This window comes from Gymnoscopelus microlampas (assembly GCF_963454915.1).
Source record: "Gymnoscopelus microlampas genome assembly, chromosome: 2".
In the NCBI taxonomy this organism is placed as follows: Eukaryota; Metazoa; Chordata; class Actinopteri; order Myctophiformes; family Myctophidae; genus Gymnoscopelus; species Gymnoscopelus microlampas.
The window spans coordinates 49,602,090-49,622,322 of record NC_139939.1 but is presented as its reverse complement, the minus strand read 5'-3'; the positions used below and the strand labels follow the sequence as shown (position 1 = coordinate 49,622,322).

The 20,233-nt window shown below is 41.3% G+C and overlaps 1 protein-coding gene across 6 annotated transcripts in view; it reads left to right on the top strand.

The window, feature by feature from the left end:
• The first annotated feature begins 8,309 nt into the window (after positions 1-8,309).
• kcnq5b (potassium voltage-gated channel, KQT-like subfamily, member 5b) overlaps positions 8,310-20,233 on the top strand; it is a 122,880-nt gene continuing 110,956 nt past the window's right edge. For all 6 annotated transcript variants that reach the window (XM_084042622.1, XM_084042619.1, XM_084042621.1 and 3 more), the window contains exon 1: positions 8,310-8,832. In XM_084042622.1, the coding sequence (XP_083898748.1) occupies positions 8,477-8,832 (356 nt within the window). In that variant the 5' untranslated portion in view covers positions 8,310-8,476. The remainder of the gene's footprint in view (positions 8,833-20,233) is intronic.

Sequence of the window (20,233 nt, the reverse complement as noted above, 5' to 3'; positions counted from 1 at the left end):
CATGCACATTTTTTTGTAAAATGAAACAGATACAGAGAAAAAAAAAAGATACTGAACTAGATTTGTGTGTTAGTTCCACATACCGTAGGCCCGCTTGTATGTTGCATGCAGTTGTACAGTTTGCTCGTACTTGAATATTAAAGAGATAAAACCAAGAAACTGAAGCCATTCCCATCACGCGAAGACATTCAAAAATCAGCTGCAGTCTAGTCCATGTCTCTCATTCCGGTGCTGAATGTCTCTCAAACAACCGATTCCCACGATTACGTTGATGTCTTTTCTTAACCCTATGGAAGATGTACTGTACTGTACAGTAGCAGACCTCACAGCCCCCTTACTGTTATTCCACATCATAGTATACCTCCAAGGGGCTGAGATGATGTATGAATAAGTATGTGTAGTAAATCAGAGTCACTTGTATGGAAATATGAATTATGTTTCAACATAATGATTTCATATACCGCTAACATGTACGGTTATGTTATATAAAGAATAACTTCAAATGCACAGAGTCATACACTGTAAATACTCAACAACCATTCGTTAGGTTGGGTGATATTTGCAATGGGGCCAAGTCATATAATGTGGAGTGATTGTACAAGTCACTAGGGACCAGGCAGTGGGCTTTTAAGTCCATGGTGGGATAATACAGGGCAATTGACTTGGGTCACCAACTGGTCAGTCTTAAACATAGGGTACTAGGCCATATTAACTCTAAAACTGTTGTGTGGACACTTCTTGTGCTTCAAACCCAATGTCTAACCCAGCCATGTAGAGTCCCACTAAATGAGAATCGACTTTTGTTTTCATCGTCCAGTGAGGCAGGTTTTCTTTTTACTTTGTCAGTATTATCGGGAAATAATTGCTGATTGTTTACAATTTATTTGTTCCACTGAAATGACAAAAGAAAATTTGAAAAAAAGTTAAGTATTCACTGCAGCATTTCTTGTTTGTATAACAGATGTGGCTCAAATGATGTGTATGTTTTATATAAAAAAAAGAGTTCATTTTTATTATTTACAAATAAAAGAATGTGTGGAAGAAGGCTTGTTCTGACTCACCTTCAATTGAAATCGCCATCAAAATCTCCATCAAATATCTCCTGATTGTGCTGAAAAGAAATTGTACTTTAAAAAAAAAGTGTCTTTACACACAGTTACCTTGAACATGATGTCAATAGGTCAGAACAAAAAAGTTGTTGCTAAACGGGAGCTGTTGCCATGGATAATTCGTCGCTGTCGGGTGGAAACCTTGTACTGTATGCCCAAAAAAAATGAGTTTTCAGGAAATGGAAAAAATATCCTGTGCTCCAAATGGATCCAATATTGTTATCTAATCACATGCTTTTGTTAATACTTTTTATTGGTTCAATGTTTATGAAACAACAGACACACTTGACCACTTAAACTTTTTGCAAAACTTTTTGCTACTTTTGTGTGACAGTGTAGTATAACGAAGTAAGGATTTAATCGACTAAAAAACCTAAATATGGAGATATGAGGTTTCTGCCCGACAGCGATGAATGTTCTGCTTGTGGGAAAGCTAATATTTTCTCCGGCCCCACAAACTGGACCCTGGATGCTCTCAGGCAGAGACTCAGGGCATCAGATACATAATTATGTCAGCAAAGTAGACAGAGAACACCCAGAGAGCCAGAGTGAAAGGAGAAGAGTTGCACAGCACACATAACAAGAAGTATATCATTTATACTAAGTCAGCTATTTTTGGCATAAGCAGTACAGTACCTGTATCTTCCACCGCAGCGCCTTCGATATGGGTAGGGGGGTGTTCTCTACCTGACCCCATCCACGGTCAGCTCTTTGGTTTGGTCTTGTCGACGTTGAGAGCCAGGTTGTTCTCCTGGCACCACTGTGCCGGGTTCTCTGCCTCTCCTGTAGGCTGTCTCGCTGTTGTCTGTGACCACTGTCATGTCATCAGCGAACTTGACCACTAAGCTGGAGCTGCATGTAGCCACGTAGTCGTACAGAATGTGTACAGGGAGTAAAGAAGGAGGCTCAGGACACAACCCTGGGGGGCTCCTGTGTTGAGACTTCAGGGATAGAGGTTTTAGATCCCATCCTCAGCACCTGCCCTAGTTCTGACTGAAGTCCAAGACCAGGATCCATCAACCCAGGCTGGGGTTGAGCCCTAGGTTACTGCGCTTGGTGTCAAATCTGTATTAATACTCGATACAGTATTAATACATATACATATAAATATAACTGTGTATATGTTTGTATTAAACATTATGATAAAAAAGATATAATCATAAATCATATATAAATACAGGCATGGACATACATACAGTGTAATCTACAATCTATCACCAGTAATCTGAACATACAGTACATTATGTAAAGACTATCAAGAGTGGAATTGAGGTTGATAATATGTACAGTGTGAGCCAGCCTACATAGTGGGTGTATGGATAAAATGTACAGTATACCGTCAATAAACAGGGAATATAGTGAGCAATGCCTTCTTAAGAAGGCATCTGTTATGGTACTTTAGCATTAATCCCTATAGTCCATGCGCAAAAGTGCCAGAGTAAGACAGGAGTCAATAGTCCAAGAACAGAACAGAATGTATGGGGGCTTAGTGTTGGTATTATCGTAGTTGCTAAATTGATTCATTGTCTCCCTTGTCTTGAGGGATACATTGGCTCATTGTACTGCATCACTAAGAACACATCAAAGGACATTTTTTTTTATCTATGGGGGTAAATGTTACAAGACAACTGTCCTAATCAGTGGTTACTTATTTGTAACTATTTATAGTAGAGGTGCTGTAGTCTGTCTTTGTGTTTTCTTTCAAACGAAAGATTACAAGCTAGATACAGTTTCTATTTTCTGGGCTTTTTGCTACAGACTCACTAAAGGGTACCAAAATGGTCTCTTGTGCGACCTTACATATGACACAGTGCAACATAGGCCTTGGGAGATTTATGTTCCACATCCTCTCGTTAAGCAAGCAGAGGGCCCCCGAAACAACATCTGCAGGCAATCTTAACTGACCCCCCCAACCCCCCATATCCCCCCCTCCCCTACACACACACACACACACACACACACACACACACACACACACACACACACACACACACACACACACACACACACACACACACACACACACACACACACACACAACCAAGCGCACCTCCCCAACTGCACCAGACCCTATTTTTCGTCATAGCATCAGAGGTTGTGACCTTGGCGTGCAATGTAGAGACATAAGCCATGGAGGAAAGAGAACCAGAGATCATACAAGACACGGGCCAAGTTAATTATCTTCCTGCTGCTCCCAGAAAGTGCCTCTATCCACTGAGGTCAAAGGTCACACTGATCGTTCATCCGCAGAAAGAAGATGCCACGATTTTGAACGGAAAATGGAAATATAATAAGGTTCATTTTCATGTTATTATTATTTACGATGACCTTTCCATATACAATGAGCAAAAATAGTTTGGATGAGGGCCAGTCATGTGAGTCAAATAATGCCCTCTGGCATTTTACTTATTATGTTCATGTAGTCCAGTGTTTTCTTTGAGAATGGAATCAGTGTTATGAAAAAAGAAATCTGTCTAATTACATCACAGGATTTGTCAACAAGTATTGAAACGGAATAGGTCAGAACCGATTTACTTCATTGAAGCAAATTGAACTATTTCTCTATTTCCCTGATCATCAAAACACAGTTGTAAGTCCAGAACAGTTATACAAAGGCTGTTGGTTCCTAATAACCAGCAGTCACCAGCAGATGGCGTGGTTTTGTTAGAGGATGGCCTGTAAACTGATGCTGGAACCCCACTGTGCTTGTTGAAACCTTAATAGATTAAGATGATGGCTGGTGGCAGAATATCATGTGCACTCCCATGGGTTGAAAAAGCAGCCACAAATATAAAGGTTTAAGTACATGCACACACAGATACTTTATGTACGTGTGTACGTGTGTGTGTGTGTGCACACACACACACACACACACACACACACACACACACACACACACACACACACACAATGTATGCGCTGAGTATTAAGACTCAGTGCTGACTCTTACAGACACACCATACAATGGTGTCCGGTGAATACTGGAAGGCTGCTTTCTCTCTATCCAAACCATTCAATGAAGTTTCATTGAGATCAGCCAAGTTCAAACATCACACATGGCCAGCACTTTGCTAACGAAAGCATTCTGTCAGATTCGGCATGCTATTCTTAGCATGTGATGATGAGGCAGCCTTAGGGAATAGCACATCATGCAGGCTATTCAGCAGTGGTGGATAGTAATGAAGTACATTTACTCAGCTACTTAAGCAGATAACATTTTGAGGTACTTCTTCTTTAATTGTGTCTTTTCCATTTGTATTTTGTAATACTTTATACCTCAATCTACTCCATCTCAAATACCCCCCCCCCTCCCCTGTTCTGTTAATGTGGGACACAGGATAAACATATAATGTTTGGGAGATGTCCCGCAGAATTCTGGATGGGTGGTCACCCTAGCTTTAACTGAAGGCATCCCTGCCCAGTGCAGCGCTGCAGTCTGTCTATTTGTGTTGTATGCCAAATGCACACACGTGCAGCGTGCGTCATGTCTCTCTGTGTGTGTGTGTGTGTGTGTGTGTGTGTGTGTGTGTGTGTGTGTGTGTGTGTGTGTGTGTGTGTGTGTGTGTGGGTGGGTGCACATTCACGTGTGTGTGTGTGTGTGTGTGTGTGTGTGTGTGTGTGTGTGTGTGTGTGTGTGTGTGTGTGTGTGTGTGTGTGTGTGTGTGTGTGTGTGTGTGTGTGTGTGTGTGTGTGTGTGTGTGTGTGTGTGTGTTATAGATAACTACAGTGGCTATGTGTGTCTGTGTTTTTGTCTGTGTGCATTGTATTGGTCATTGTGTGTGCCTTGTCTGTTTGAGGAATTGTAAAACTGATGTAAAAAAAAACAAGGGTAGATCTTGTAACTCTAAACTAAAAGTATTTCACCACCCACATACACGGACCTTTATGTGTATATCTAGCCGATAGAAGCGCTTCCATATGAACGGGGACATCACAGGCCTCTCGTTCCTATTGTAGTCTGGAAGGGCGGTCAGCGGCAATGCATTCTCCCCCAAAAGAATTAATAACATTGTTGTCGTTGACAGACTGGGGGAAAAGAATTGGGGCGTGTCTTCCCAGCTGCACAAAAGGTTTGGCACTGACTGGTAGTGAACACACGTCACAGACACAAACGCACAGACAGGTGTGAAAACATAATCTCTCAATCTGCCTTCGGATGGAAGATAATTACAATCCAGTAATATGATGTTGAAATGGGCCATTTTGCTTAATGAGAATGCAACTTTAAAGTTGTTAGAATGACTTAAATATTGCTTATTCTACAAAGACATTTTACAATAACTTGGCCAATATGATTGGTAACCTTTAAAAATAATTGCATTGTAGTGATACTTTTAACAGACTATTCTGTTTGAATGATAAGTGATTAGCATGATCAACATATAGGTTACAAGACTTAACTTAAAAACATCTTGATGTTCCTTTGAGCACCGTTGTCAATATTATTAAGATGTTTAAGGCCCATGGGACTGTAGCCAACATCTCTGAACGTAAGGAAGAGGAAAATTGGCCCAAGATTGAACGAAAGATTGTTTAAATGGCCAAACCAAGGACACTTCAAAACAGATCCAAACTGATCTTCAAGTGGTTTCAAGTCGCACCATCCTTTGCGGTTTGAATGAAAATGGGCTCCATAGAAGACTCAGGAAGACCCCACTTCTATAAGGGAGACACAAAAATGCCAGACTGGAGTACGTTGACAAAGCACAGTCCCTCTGGGAGAATGTAGCCTACTTTGGAAGATGAACACAATTACAGCTTTTCACCACTCTATGTTCACAGAAGAAGACAAAATGAAGCTGTCAAGGGGAGAAAAAAACATGCCTACAGCGAAATATGGAGAAGTCTCAGGTTGCTTGAAATCTGTGCAGGCCCATGGGGCACAATTAATTCAAGACTATCGAGGCATTTTGGAGAGAAACATATGCTACAGCCCAGTATCAGCAAGCTGTGTGTAATAATAATAAAAATACATAAAAAAAACATCTAAGAATGGATGAGGACAAAAACACCTTTCTGATGTGGCCTGCTATGAGCCCTTGATCTGAATCCCCCACATTGAACAATTGCGGAAAGAGATGAAACTTGAAGTTGGGAGATGGCACCTGCCCATCAAACCTGAGATAACTGGAGCAGTCTGCTGAAGAAGAGTGGGCCAAACCACCAAGTGTAGAAATCTTATTCAGAGTAACAGACAGTGCTTGATTGCAGTTATTGCTTCCAAAGGCATGTGCTGCAAAACATGTTATCTGTTAACAATATGTTTTTGTCCATTTTCATTATTTTTAAATAATAAGTTGTAAATCAAAAGCAAAGTTCATGTTCTATTCAATGTGAAATACAGAATGATGGATTTATGTGTCCCAGGTGAGCACATAATTTAGGCTACTTCGAAATGGCCCCTTCATTCAAAGAAATTGTGGGAGAGAGGAAGTATGACTAATGTTCATTCAACATCTTTTGGCCCATGACCCACAACTTCCTACCAGCTGTATGCACATTGCACATGGAGTACAAAACATGTTGCTTGGCAATCTGCTTTCTTTCTAAATTGTCTAAATTGTCTAGGTTGGGTTGTAGAAATTAAGTTGTATTGCTAAATTGCCCTCCTATGTACCTTGTAGGCCTATTTGGTGACAGTAGGCTAGCAAAAAAATGCACACACACACACACACACACACACACACACACACACACACACACACACACTTCTTGTGTCCTGATTTTCCAAACGAAGGAATGGAAAATTCGTTACAGTAGCCTGTCACTTACAGTACTATTATATTAGCTACTTCATGGCTTAAGCGTCATCACTTATTGTGTGAGGAAATTAAACTATGTGGACTGGCTGGCTGGGTCGCTTAATTTGCATGCTCTTGGCCTCGAGGGAAATTGAGTACCAACGGATATAACCGTGTTTTTCAGACTTACATCAGCACCTGATGTAACTTAAGTCTGAAAAACACGTGACCTCGTAGGTATGAGCTACCATCAGTGGTTGAAAAAGTACTCACATTTTTTACTTAAGTAAAAGTATCAATACTGAAATGTAGAAACACTCTGTTACAAGTGAAAGTCCGGTACTCAAATTTTACTTACTCATTATGCAGATTACAGAATATGTCCTATTTCACAAGTTTTCAAATGTACCACAAGTTTCTTGGGGCACATGCCCACAATGCCCAATAAGGAAACTTGTGATTAAAATGTATAGAAATCTTTTGAAAATAGCAGATCTACAAGCTCACAATGCATTGCATTGGCTATTTGCATCGGCTATTTCAAATGGCCGAAATGTATAGGGCTGAAGTGGATTTAAATGCATGTTTTGTAATGATAATCAAAATATACAAAGTAACTAAGTTTTCAAATAATTGTAGTGGAGCAAAAAGTACAATATTTGCCTCTGAGATGTAGTGGAGTAGAAGTAAAAGTACTGAAAATTGGAATTCTACAGTAAAGTAAAAAAAAACAAAAAACTTCAAAATTGTACTAAAGTACTTGAGTAAATGTATTTAGTTACTTTACACCACTGATCAGCACAGCATACCGCACACAGACAGACATGTGAAGAAACGCGTCGCTGCAGGGCAATACAATACTCGCAGTATGTAACCGGTGTGAGAGAATGAATTACTCTGGCGAATATCAGCCGCGCGCAGCTTCCTGAGGCAACAGGCGGCTGCAGGGAAGAAAGAAATCCGAGTTCAAAACATTTAACGTCGCTCGGTTCATGTTAGCACACGCTTCTCAACGTCAACGGCGATTCATTCTGTTACGTAAAGCCCACCACCACAATATTTGGACAGAGAGCTATTATTGGGTATGTAAGAGATGAAGTTGCCAAAGAAAACGCTCGGCGGGCGCACTGGATGCGAATTACCAAAACGCTCGCCCCAAAACACGTCACCCCGGGACAAAACCGGCGGTATTCACCTGGTATTGCTATACATAACCACAGTAAACTATGCCTAACCTTATTCCTAAACGTGACCTCAGTAAACCATGCCTAACCCTAAACTTATTTCTAACCCTATCCCCAGTTAAACACATATACAAGAAGGATACCAGAACAGAACCGCTGGTCCGCGTAAAACAAATGGGACAATCTTGTTTTGGGGCGAGCGTTCCGGTTACCATTGCGCGTGGTAGCGGATCCACTGAGGAGTTGGAGGTTGATGCAAGAGGAAAGAGGAGGGCGGTCAAACAGTGACGGTAAACAACGTGTCTTGCTTTGCTTAAAGTTTCATCCCCAATGCATTACTGCTAGCAATCTGGAGCAGTGACATTTAATATAGTGTGTTAGTGTGCATCACTATATTGGACACGCATGCTCGTATAGGAATCACGCCGCACTTGGTGATGCCATGCCCCGCAACCACAGCGGCGATGAAGGCGCCGGCACCGGGCTCTGGATGAGGACGTCGCCAGGACACCGTGACGAAGGGTACGGCTTGAACGATGTGGAGCGAAGGATGATGATGATGAACAACGCGGGAGACGGATTGCTGTCAGCTTCCAGCGCCAACACGGTGACGGTCGGTCCTCCGGAGAACCCCATGATGGTCGGGAAGCAGGGCGCCCGGCTCAGCCTGCTGGGCAAGCCGCTCATATACAGCGCGCAGAGCGGCCGAAGGAACGTGCGCTACCGGCGGCTCCAGAACTACCTGTACAACGTGCTGGAGAGACCGCGAGCCTGGGCGTTCATCTACCATGCGTTTGTGTAAGTCTCTCTTTGTTGAAAATTGTTATCTCTCTCTTTACTGTCTGTCTTGCTCTAGAAACTGTAGTTGCACAGTACACACCTGTTGATCTACTTCCAGGGATGCCAAAACGAACCGATATGCTATGTTTTCATTGAGAAATTCTGTAGCTCCCCACACTCTGTATGTTGTATTGTATCCTATATTACACATTTTCAAAACCAGTTACATTAAATGAGCTATAGCTCAACGAATTAAAAGATTAGACAGAAATACATAGGCCTATTTTTCAGCATACTACCCCTTTGTCTAAATATATCCAGGTTGAGTTTAAACCTAATCACAGACCATGTAAAACTAGTCTTGACAAGTGTGTGAATCATGGCTAGTAGATGTGAGCGAACTGTCAATGTCATGAAACCGTGGGTGTCAGTCATATATGCACATCCGACCTCAGACCTCACCATCTCTGTAAACATGAGCCAGAGGATGAGCACCTCTTCTCAACCACTCCAATCTCACATGCAGCTCACAATGAAAAGACCCCCTCCCTTCGCTGTGAGCCATATACAGTTATTACAATTCACTGTGTAGGTTTGTTGCACAACATGATACTGTAACCCCTCACTCAAAGCATTGTTCTCCTTATGTTTTTGCTATTAAGTCCTCAGCACATTGTGTACAGAAGGCTTTGTTTTTCTGGAGCATTGTGCACTGCATTACTCACTCAGCGCTCCGTCCATACACATCAATCATCATACCATCATGGTACCCAGTTATGGGCCTTGTATACAGGTATTTAAATACTACACATCGGCTTGATACATCAAGTAGTAGCCTAGCTCTTTCTATTCTGGTGTCTGCCATTCTGTGCTCTCACCAACTGTCTCCTTTTGATTTCTCACGTGCAACTGTTGCTGTGGTATTATTGTAGCACGCGGGCTGAGGGGAAGGAAGTTGAGCACGTGTAGAGTAGAGCACCATCTTAGGGGATATGGTTCAAGTCCCTGTGCGAGGAGGGGTTATAATGGACTACGAGGAGGATGATGTTATCTTATCTTTTGAGCTCTGGTGCGTGCCACCACTTTTTTCCCCCTTGCGGCGATGAGCAGCTCAGCTTTTCAGATGTCATATCAAACATTTAAGCGCCACGTACATATATCAAACCGATCACTGCTCCTGGATGACGAAGCTCATCTTTTTTTAGCTGACAAAGTGGCATTTTGAAAGTAACCCCTATATCATTCAGAATGAAGAATTATAGTTCTACTGTACTTACATCATGCTCCTCTCTATACAATTCAAATAAAGTGACATGACATATGGTCACTCCTTTAATGTGTCGACATTGTGGCCATAATTTCAGTGTCATTGTACAGCGGTGGTACAGTACTGTAGATAACCTGTAACCATGCTGCATAAGAATCTGCTGGACCACCTTTTAAGACGTACCGTAAATCGTGGACCTGGAGAACCGGACCAAGCCTTTTATTTATGTCGTCTATCAAGGCTCGGTGCAGGTTAAAGTTTAAATAATGACGTGTGACCACCATGGGGTTCATTCTGCTCTGAGATGATGACCCCCATCCTATATCCTCACTTTATTGGTGCCATAATTCAAAGAGATAGCCTATACACTGTTGGCTTCCTTCCATTTTGTTCACATTGTTCTGCAGTTATACATACATGAATAAGTGTTAACCAGCTATATGAAAGTGTTGACTTTCTGAAAACCTTCCTTTTAGCTGTTAAACTCAGCTTTTCTTAATGTTAATATAAAAGCCTTTCTGTCTTACAAAAGCATTTGAGCAAGATGGCCTTCACCATTGTCACTGACTGAAAAAGGCTGTGTGTGTGTGTGTGTGTGTGTGTGTGTGTGCGTGCGTGCGTGTGTGTGTGTTAATGTCCTCATTATGTCATCATTATTGTGCTTGACCAGTTCTGTTTTGTTTGGTTAACTCGGAGAAGCTCCCTTCTTTCATCCAGTGCTTTCAGGGGTTAAAGAAACCATCTTCTTTCTAACGAATTTCCTTACTTTTCTAAGCCAAAGCATCAGGGACATTTCAGAATTCTAAATGCACGAATAACGTCTAAACTTCATTGTGAGAGCATCCAGTTATTTCCCATTGACTTGCTCTAGCCTTTCAGCAGCCATTGTTGTTGAAAATTATATTTCTCTAAGGGAGAACATTGACCTGTAACACCTGGCAAACGGCTCTCTGGCCAGTAGGAACGGTAAAGAACATCTTTAACTGAGCAGATGGTCTCGAGTGAGGCCCGCTAGAGTGCAGGTGAAGGACCGTTTGGACATTAGAAGATGTTTCACTATACGTCATAGCCGCATTCATCGAAGATTAGCAGAGAATTTCATCCAAGACTAGACTAGTAAAGCATTTGTGGAAAACTAGCCCTTATTAGAGCATTCGCTGAAGATTAGCAGAGCCTTCACCAGTAGCTGAATACCATACCACAATCTTTAGCCGAAGATAATCCTCACAGCTGTCCCTGACCTCACACACAGCTGTCCTTAATATTACAGATATAGCAACAGTCTAAACAGAATCCATTGACTGCATTACCTTGCTTCACAAACTCACCTGACCATTGATAATGGTGTTCTGGCTAGGCCTGTCACAATTATTACTTAGTCCGCTGATCACAATTATTTCGCATAATTATCATAATCGTTCCATGTTGAAAAAGGCTGACACATTTTGATTTTCAAACAAAAAAATACGCAGCCTTCGCTAGTTAATTCTAGCCAATTATCGCAAGTAAATGATCGTGACGGCCCTAGTTCTGACCTGGCACCCTGGAGTGATTGCTGCCCACTTAACTTATTGATCCAGAACACATTCTATCCTCGGTCGCTATATTACAAAATTGTGACAACCACACTTTGAGTCATATAAAACCATTACCCAATCTGCTCTAGTCTCTTCCTCCAAATATCCACACTTGTGTGGTCAACATGGGGTTAAATCTTGTGTAAGGGACAGTCAAACCCATCACTCGTAAAATAAGCTCCTTATTGGTGTTAGTGATGCATTTTCCTGCATACAGTATATTTTTATCCTTTTCCCATGTGTGAACTGAAGGCAGGAGCACTGAGCCAGTCTTTGTGCTGAGTCGCCTTGCGCTTGAGGTCCCAGCCCGCCCTCTTTCCCCTTTGCGCACACAGTGCCCGCCATTCATCTTACCTTAGGATTAACAAGCTCTTATCCTTGCAAGTATGTCAGCAGCAGGAAAGCATGGGGAAATGGATCCAGCATTCCTCCGCGTCGGGTTTCCGGGCGGGCATGTGGGACTGAGACACCGGGCTGAGTGGGGACACGGAGAGGCGAACCGAGATCTGTCCTCTCAGATGTCACATACTTTATCTGTCAGTCAAGCTCTGTAAGGTTCTGTAAGGTTCCCAAACTGAGTGCCGAGGCACATTGCTGTACCATGAAAGGAGTCCTGTTGTGTTTTGGGATTTTGTGAGAACCACACATTATTATAGCAATATACTATACAACTATACAAAATGTTATGAATATTTGTTTTAGTTCACTATATCAGTGCTTTGTGCACACTCATTTGCCATTACAGAGTCAAATAATAGACATTAAAATATATAATTTTATATATTTTAACCACTTTCAATCTGGCGTGTTTATGAAGGGCATGTCATCATACAGGAGTTTTATAATAAATAGCAGATCTACTATCATACTAGAGCTGTCGCTATAAATATGAGTGCCATGAGATTTTGACTTGCCCACTGGTGTGCCTTGCACAAAAAAGGTTTGAAAACCACTGCTGTAATGAACGCTTGTGCTTGTATGTTGATGCAAGGGATAGTGGCAGACGCTCATTCTCATTACCTGGTTTGATTGACTAATTCAGGGCTTCAGGTTCAGTAGGACATTAAATTAAAGTTCTGGATTCCAAAACTGGCTGAGGTTCTGTTGCTCTATTGCCTGCTACTGTATGTATAACCCAGCCATTCATTTTTGTTATCTTTGAAATGGTACCTTCCTTGGAAAGAGTATTCTTTGACAATTTCTGGATGCGATTTAATGACCTCTGGTTGCAGAAGCAGCTAGTTTATAGAAGTCAGAAACCCACTGCTGACTCCACAGTACAATCTTGAGTGTTGATAGATCTATATTTCAATAGCGATCATTGCTATAGATTGTTCAGTAACCCCCCTCTCTCCGGGTCTTTAGTAAATGGAAAATAAGTCTTCAGGTCGGGATGCCAATTTTATCCAATGTAGAGAGAGAACTTATACAGGATAAGCAAGTAAAATGGGATCAAATTGGTATCCAAAACCGAAAAAAACAAATATGTAATTTTCTGTTTAAGAAAGAGCTGGAGAGACCCCCCTTTCCTAAACAAAATACTCCACAACAACGATTACTATCAGAATATAGAGATTTTACTTTTGTGATAAATACCTTTTTTTGTTGTGATGTAACATTCTTAATTGATTTCGGCATGCGACAACGAAGTGCAACGAAGGCGGTATCAGGCTTGAAGTGGGAAGAAGAAGATGCTTCTCATGACCAGAGACAGTAAAGTGTTGTAAACACAGTCTGAGTCTTGATTAATGTTCAGAGGTATAGCAATGACATGGGACAGGCTGTTATGAAAGGTGTAAGGACTGAGAAACAAACCAGAAGTCAGACCACTTTGTTCAGACGGTGTCTGCTTGACACCGTGCCAGAGAAGGTGACGAGAGGAAGTCAGCCTGAGACATTTATGGAAGTTGCATATACTTTACACATCGCAGTGGTGTGTGTCTGTCTGTTAGCCTAAGGCTGTCTGTGTTAGAGGGATCGTGAAGGGAACGTTTGTTTTTGAATAAGTGAAAGTCTTATTTCAGACGAGGCTGGATTACACCACACACACGTGCAGTACTGACTTGTGTGGCATATTAGCATACATTTTCGTTTGATACATCTATTGGATGATTGGATATGAATATTTTTTCTACATCAATGTATAAACAATACTTAACGCACCTAAAAGAAAGTTTAAAGCATGGGTGCTGGACCAGAAGGTAATAAGGAGAAGTCACAAAGTTGAAGATGAAAAAGATCTACACACTGTAGCTCCGTATTCTTTTTGGCACATCTACCATTGATGTTTCGCGCTAGAAAAACACAAGCTCCACTTTAGCCAAAAGCATGGTAGCAAAAACTAACTTCAAATACATTTATGATTTAATGATGTATCCAACAGTTATACTTATTCAATGCTTAGAGCAGGGTCCTGTATTGATGGAATGGATCCCTTTTCCAAAATTGGTTTTGTTTGTGCAATCTGGAGTGAAATGTGCTGTGCACATCTGACTATATGAAGTTGAGCGAGGATGAGGAAAAGGACTAAAAAGCGACTTATCCATTTATTATTGAGTATTCTCTTTTGAGAGTCTGTGCAGTGGCTGGTTGGCAGCCTGGCAGCCAGGAACAATATATTTAAATCGTAAAAAAATCTGTTCATTTTATGCTACAGTAACTCATATTGAAGTTGTTTATTGTCCGGTGCATACACAGTACTGCCAGTAGCAACACTGCAGACACAGGCAGTAAGATTCTGGTACTTCAAGCCTTTTGCAACAGTGTGAACTCTAGAAAGTTACAATGTATGCTTCAGCTACATTAAGAGTTCTAATTTGCTTTGGTGGGTCTACAAATATAATTCTTTTCACCTCTTTCCTGGGCAGCTCGACAATTATGATTGGTCAGCCCGTATTGACATTGAAACAGGAATAGATTCTGAATGGCTTGTAAAGTGGTGAGGATGTTTTTGTGCAGCTGTACTGGACAAACAGCACAACGCACAAGAGATTTCCCATTTTCAAGTTTAATCAACCACTCTGAGTGCAAAAACAATGCAAAACATTTCTTTTTAATTTGACCATATGGTACCTCTAGTATAGAGGTTCAGTAACATGGGTTTCCCCATCTCTCCAGCAATTTAGTAAACAGAAAATAAATGTTCAGATCGGGATACCAATTTTATCCAATCAGGAGGGAAAACCTGTGTGCCTAGTATTGTTTGTCAATAGAGTCGTGTTAAATGCTAAACCTTTACATGGAGCTTGTTACAAATTAAGATCTCATTGCTTCAACGCAACTGGAAATGAGTCTGCGTCTATCTAGATTGGCCAGCATGGTTTCTGTTTCAGTCCCACGTTTACTCTAAGGGACTGCCTCCCCCAGAGAATTTTCAGTGATGGCCAAGTATGCAACCTCACAGACTCTGCATGAAAAGGCACGCCCACATATACATGTATGCATTGTTGTGCGTAACGTGCGGTAGCTGAGAGAGACCTCATTTACCTAAGCCTAAGCACCTGTTTCCCCCTAGTAAGGCTGCCTTGCTGTAATGCTTGCCACAGTCTTTAGTCTCATTTGGAAACTAGATCATTTCCAGGGGAGAGGTTTGTGTTTGGTACCAGTCAGTCCTTTCAAGAGTTGCAGTATGACATCGGTGAGTCACCTTTAGCGTAGCCTCGTTCCCAGTCTTACTCATCTGCGAAGAGAAAAGCATTAGGTCACGACCTAATGCAGAGAGTGTCTATAGGGGCGGAACGTCCGTCGCACATATTTCCCCCGAAAACTATCTTTTTCGACCAATCAAAACACTTGTTTCGTTCACAGAGAAGGTAATCAGATTTGTAAAGTGTCAACGTCATTTCCTTGGGCGATACTTCCGCCAAAGTCCGGTACTTCCGTTTAGACACTCAACCGGCTAGGTCTTGCCCAGCTTGCCTTTAGCGTGGAAGAAAAGCACCCTTCCCACCAGCATCATTAAGCTCCATCCTCTCCTCTGGTGTCCCCTTCATCATCTCAAGCAACCTCTCAGATCCCGCTTTCCTTAGTGCTTTAGACGTTCTTGCAGTCTTCCAACGTTCTCCCTCTATATCGTACAACCCACCTTACATCACTGTTGACCCATTACCTCAGAGCCACTAGTTCTCAACATGGCGTCCATGGATCCTTGAGGGGGTTCCAGGGGCTCCCAAACTCCCATCTACAGTAAATGGGTATATAGAAAGCAAATGCACCCTTATGGGTCTGTAACTCATTGAGTGCAGGAATGGGACCAATCCATTTGTATACTCTGAGGCCCTTTTCCCACCAAAATAACTTTGTAGCGAACCGGTCCGAGTTTCCACCCGTTTTAAGTGGAACCATTGTAATCAAGGATTCATCATCCTGTAGACATTGATGCCTACTGCCTACAGATAGATACATCTTTATTCATCCCACGGAGGGAATCGATCAATGGTCGTCAATGGCAGTTAGTTTTCCAAATATACTTTGCATATTTGAAAGAGAACCAATATTGTAAGATGTTTAAGCTGTCAATCCGTTATGAATGGATATGTACAGAATATCTAAAGTGGATATGACGCACAGGTCATTTGGATAACTTGATAACGAGGAGCTGCTGTTGTTGTAGTCGGCAACACATTCATGACAGATTACACCCGTTAGAAATGTATATGACATACATTTATATTCACACTTTTCATTTTACATTAGATTACTGTTGTCAGAGACTTTGTTTTTGTCTCCGACATAATACATCCCTGAGCGATTAAGTTTGACACGTTGTAACCTACAAAATTATGTTACATAAAAGAAAAACAATACAGTGATTGACAACACTACTTAATTCCTCGAGTGCTAAATTACAGTGATGATAAAGAGTGCTCACCACATAACAGCCATTCTGCTCATGTCGTTTGTCAACAGTAAAAAGGGCATTTTCTTTAGCAATATTTATTATTTTGGTTAGTGTGGACTTAATACCTGTGTAACTAAGATGAATCATCTTACATGGTGCAACCAAACAAAGACACAGATTTAACTGTACAACTCACTAGACCACTGCTTGTCTTGTTTTTGTTTTCCGTTTTTTGGGGGAAGATTTTTCGCTTGCTTTTGCCATTGTTTACATCGCATCTGCAAATTCCAATCTGTGTAGAATATATTGACACCCAGGCCCACTGTGGTTCCCAGTTCAGGTCAACAAAAAAATAGATTATTTTTTTCTGAACCAACTTACTGCCTCAGACTGACCTACTCTCAACTTCAAGCAGTAGGCCAAGTAGGCCAAGTATAGAATGGCTCTTTTTTATCCTCATCGGCATCTCTGCCTTTGCCATGGGGTCTTCTCTTTTCTCTCTCTCTTCGTCTCCCTCTGTTGTACATAGTGTGTGGAGACATTGCTGTTTGTTTGCATCGCCATCATGCAATGTGGCTGTGGCGCCCGGTATGTTTGCATCATGTCTAAGTACAGGATAGGCTAGTGAACCCTGGGTGTTCTCTATGACAGAGGGCGGGTGAGGGGGCATGTGAGGCTGCTATCCATAGAATACTTCACTGGATACCCTCTGTTTCACCTGCTGTACTCTTAACCTTATTGGGTGTATTGTTGTTTCTTCTATTGTTGTTCTTGTTTCTTGGGATTTAATCCTAAATAGACTCAAAATAGGCCAGCAGATGCTTGCCCTCAGGGAAAGCTGCATCTCTAGGGAGAGAAGGAGGGATGCTGCTTGACTAATTTTGAGATGTCAGTGTCTGAGAGTGTTATAAAGGGCAAACCTGGGCATGATGAACTTGTCTTTTCTGTGTACAGCTAGTTCAGATGGTTAGTTATTAAAAAAAGTTAAAAGTTAAATCCCCCTCCCCAACACAAAGAAATCCCAAAGTGAAAAGTGTAGCGACTAATAAGCTACTGTCATTATGACCCTGTGTCCATTTACTGGGAAAACACATCTTGGGAAGGTAAATAATTAACCCATTAAGACCGGGAACGCATCTTAGAGTAATTTTAGATTTCTTTGGGCTATTTTAAAAAAAACGTGAAAAGTTTTGCACATCTTTGAATACATATTTTTTAAAGCGAACATTTGTAACTTAAATCTTTGCTTCTGGGGGGTACCTGGAACAAAATATTTTACAAATGATTTGCACACATTTTTCAAAAATAGCAGATCTAAAAGCTCATAGTGCGGCACTCGGTGAGCTTGTATATCGGCTATATTTTTGAATAGCCAAATAAATCTTAAAATTACACAGATGCGTTCCTGGTCTTAATGGGTGAAATACATCTCCATTGTGTCTCAGTTATTTGGTTGTGCAGTCACTGCTGCTGCATGACCAAGGCTAACAGAGGCACGGTGACATAAGCCATGCCCTGCCTAGCCACTGCTTTCCTTCATGCTATATTTAGCGATGCAGTGAGTAGTATAGTGTCCATGGTTTCTGATGATCTATGTTCCCTTCCCTCCCTCTAGGAATGACACAGCTACCCACGCACTCTCCAAACCCTCTCATCCCTGTATGACACAGTGGAGCTTTCGTGACACTCGGATCATTTTAACGTCATACGGATTTGTGTAGAACAGTGGTTCTCAATGGGGGGCCCGGGGGGCCCAGAGTCCCTTAAGGGGCTTCGGCTTACAAAATGTGTTAATATACATGTAGCATAAAAATCAGCTCAGCCACTTTTAATCCTATATACAGTGCTTAGTACATAGGCTATTTGAAACTAGCCGATCTACAAGAGCTTGTAGATCTGCTATTTGCAAAACGTCTTGAACAATTTTGAATATATTTTTAAAACATTTTAACACAACACAAATCTCGTATGGGGGTCCTTAAGTTGGCACAAAACCATTTTCAAATGGGGTCCACGGCCAAATACATATTTATTTAGGGGTCCTTGACATGAAAAGGTTTGAGAACCACTGGTGTAGTATTAGTACATCACTTGTAATTGACCTGACTAGCAAAGGAGTAGTAGATATCCTGATGAAAGTGTGCAGAAGGAAAGCATGACTTTATCTGACCTGTGTTTGTGTAGTTTGATATTACAACTTTCTAAAACCCCATAAAAATTCCCCAAAGGGCATTCTTGGTTTAACCACTTTAACCATGGGTCTCTATTTTAGGATGTCATTATAGGCAAAACATTTTTTTTAAATGATGTGATGTGATGTAACGTGTTGTGAGCTTGTAGATAAGCTATTTTCACTATTCACCCTATGATGAAGTATATATAAGGGCCCAAGTGTTTAAAAGTAGCACCACTGTGCTTATTCCATTAAGACCGGGAAGGCATCTGTGTCATTTTAAGATTTATTTGGCTTGAACCGAACTTTTTTAGCAACATATATATTACTGTTAGGATTTAGAAAACATTTTTAGATATGTATTTGGCTGTGGACCCCCATCTCAAAATATTTTGTTCCAGGGACCCCCAGAAGCAAAGAATTGAGTTACAAATGTTCGCTTGCACAAATATTTCAAAAATAGCAGATCTACAAGCTCACAGCTATGAGCACACTGTTGTCATTGATAGCCTACTCTAGTAATGATATGGGAGTTCCATACAAGGACTTAAGCCTGATTCATACGACAGTCTACAAGCACACAACGTGTTGCGATACGTTGCAAGATTGTAGATCGGCCATTTACGGCGAGCGACGCCGTAGTGCCACAAAGAATAAATTAAGCATGAGAATTGACCATCCTCTGCACCCACACATCCTTGGCAGTCATACTTGTTGATGATGTGAGGTCCTACAGGGAGAATGGCAGCACATCAGGAAAAGACTGGGCCAATGCCCGTGGCGTGGCACGGCACTATGCTCGGCGCGAGCATGTTAATGCATTGTGGTGTCAGTCCAGAGGCCTTGTGACCTCCCTGTCTTACCCACAGGGCCAGCAGCTGGGCAGGCAGCTTGTCTCTTTGCGATGTGGCCCCGGCCGTCCATGTTGAAAGGAGAAGCAGAGAGAGAGTGAGAAAAAACACACAGATTAAGTGCAAAGTTGATCTAATAATGAATAAATAAAAGTATAAGAGGAGGAATATTTGTCATATAATAGACAAACGTTATACAACCAAAAATTTGGCTCTATACTGAATTGTAAATCTTGATTAAACCTTTATCTTCAGCAGTTTTTCTTTATACAATAGTATGACTTCAATGTGCCATCCCAGGTGATGATTTTATATTTTGGCTATTTTCAAAACATGTGGACAATTATTTGTATTACTTCTTTATGTTAAACATAAACATAATGACATGAAAGTGGTTAATTAGTGCTTATAGAGCCACAAAAATCGCTAGATGCTGCACAGAATAGGAATTAAATCTTCACTAGGTGTATTACTGCGCAGAATTATGCCTGGTTTCCTCTGGAGTGAAAAGGCATCCTTATTCAGACTTCTCTGCATCTCTGTTTACAATGTGCTTACCTTTGATTATTGTAAGTATTTTACCTTAGCGCTAGGTATACTCTTGGTCGCTTGCTTTTGCAGGAAATGCACTTAAGACTTCTGGTGATTAGTAGTTTCGTTCCCTACCTACAGTATGTTGAATGCACTTATTGAAAGTCGCTTTGGATAAAA